At 39.3% G+C, this 563-nt stretch overlaps 1 protein-coding gene across 1 annotated transcript in view; it reads right to left on the bottom strand.

Moving 5' to 3' along the window:
* LOC107579318 (transferrin receptor protein 2-like) overlaps positions 1 to 468 on the bottom strand; it is a 2,442-nt gene extending 1,974 nt beyond the window's left edge. Inside the window, exon 1 of the mRNA XM_016265164.1 lies at positions 301 to 468. Coding sequence (XP_016120650.1) covers positions 301 to 306 — 6 coding nt within the window. The 5' untranslated portion in view covers positions 307 to 468. The remainder of the gene's footprint in view (positions 1 to 300) is intronic.
* Between the last annotated feature and the right edge of the window lie 95 nt (positions 469 to 563).

The raw sequence follows: 563 nt of genomic DNA, 5'->3' as shown, positions 1-563 counted from the left end.
ACATTTTGTAGGGCTAAACATTTTATTGTTTTAGCTGCAAGTCACGTGACCACTAACCACCATACAAATGTGTTAAATGATTGAAATATTAAACTCTCCAGTAAATATTTCATATCTGAGGGGTTCGGATTAAAAAAAAAAAAAGGTTAGGAATCGCTGCATTATATGAAACACTCTGGACATCCTATAAAGTATCTCTGAGTTTGTTATGACATGAAGGTGAGTAAACAATTATTTTGTTTAATTTTTCTGAATATTCCTTTATCTCAATTTATAATGTACATGCATGCATTTGTTCACCCTCATAATGCGTGTGTTGTAGAGTCTGGCGAGTCTCTCGTCCTGAATGTCGCTGTTCTTTATGGCCTCGTGCAGGTTTTTGGAGGCTCTGCTGTAATCACCTCGAGCGCTGAAAACCCACTGCGGAGACAAACCACGCGACTGACAGAGACAGAGAGACCAATGAGACAATCAGTGCAAATACTGATATGTTTACACTTCGGTGCTCATATACCAATCGTGTGTGTGTGTCTGTGTGTGTGTGTGAGTGAGTCTCTGTGTGT

The sequence above is a fragment of the Sinocyclocheilus grahami genome, unplaced genomic scaffold, assembly GCF_001515645.1.
Source record: "Sinocyclocheilus grahami isolate Dianchi unplaced genomic scaffold, SAMN03320097.WGS_v1.1 scaffold16579.1, whole genome shotgun sequence".
Lineage (NCBI taxonomy): Eukaryota > Metazoa > Chordata > Actinopteri > Cypriniformes > Cyprinidae > Sinocyclocheilus > Sinocyclocheilus grahami.
This window is presented reverse-complemented; position numbering and strand designations above follow the sequence as displayed.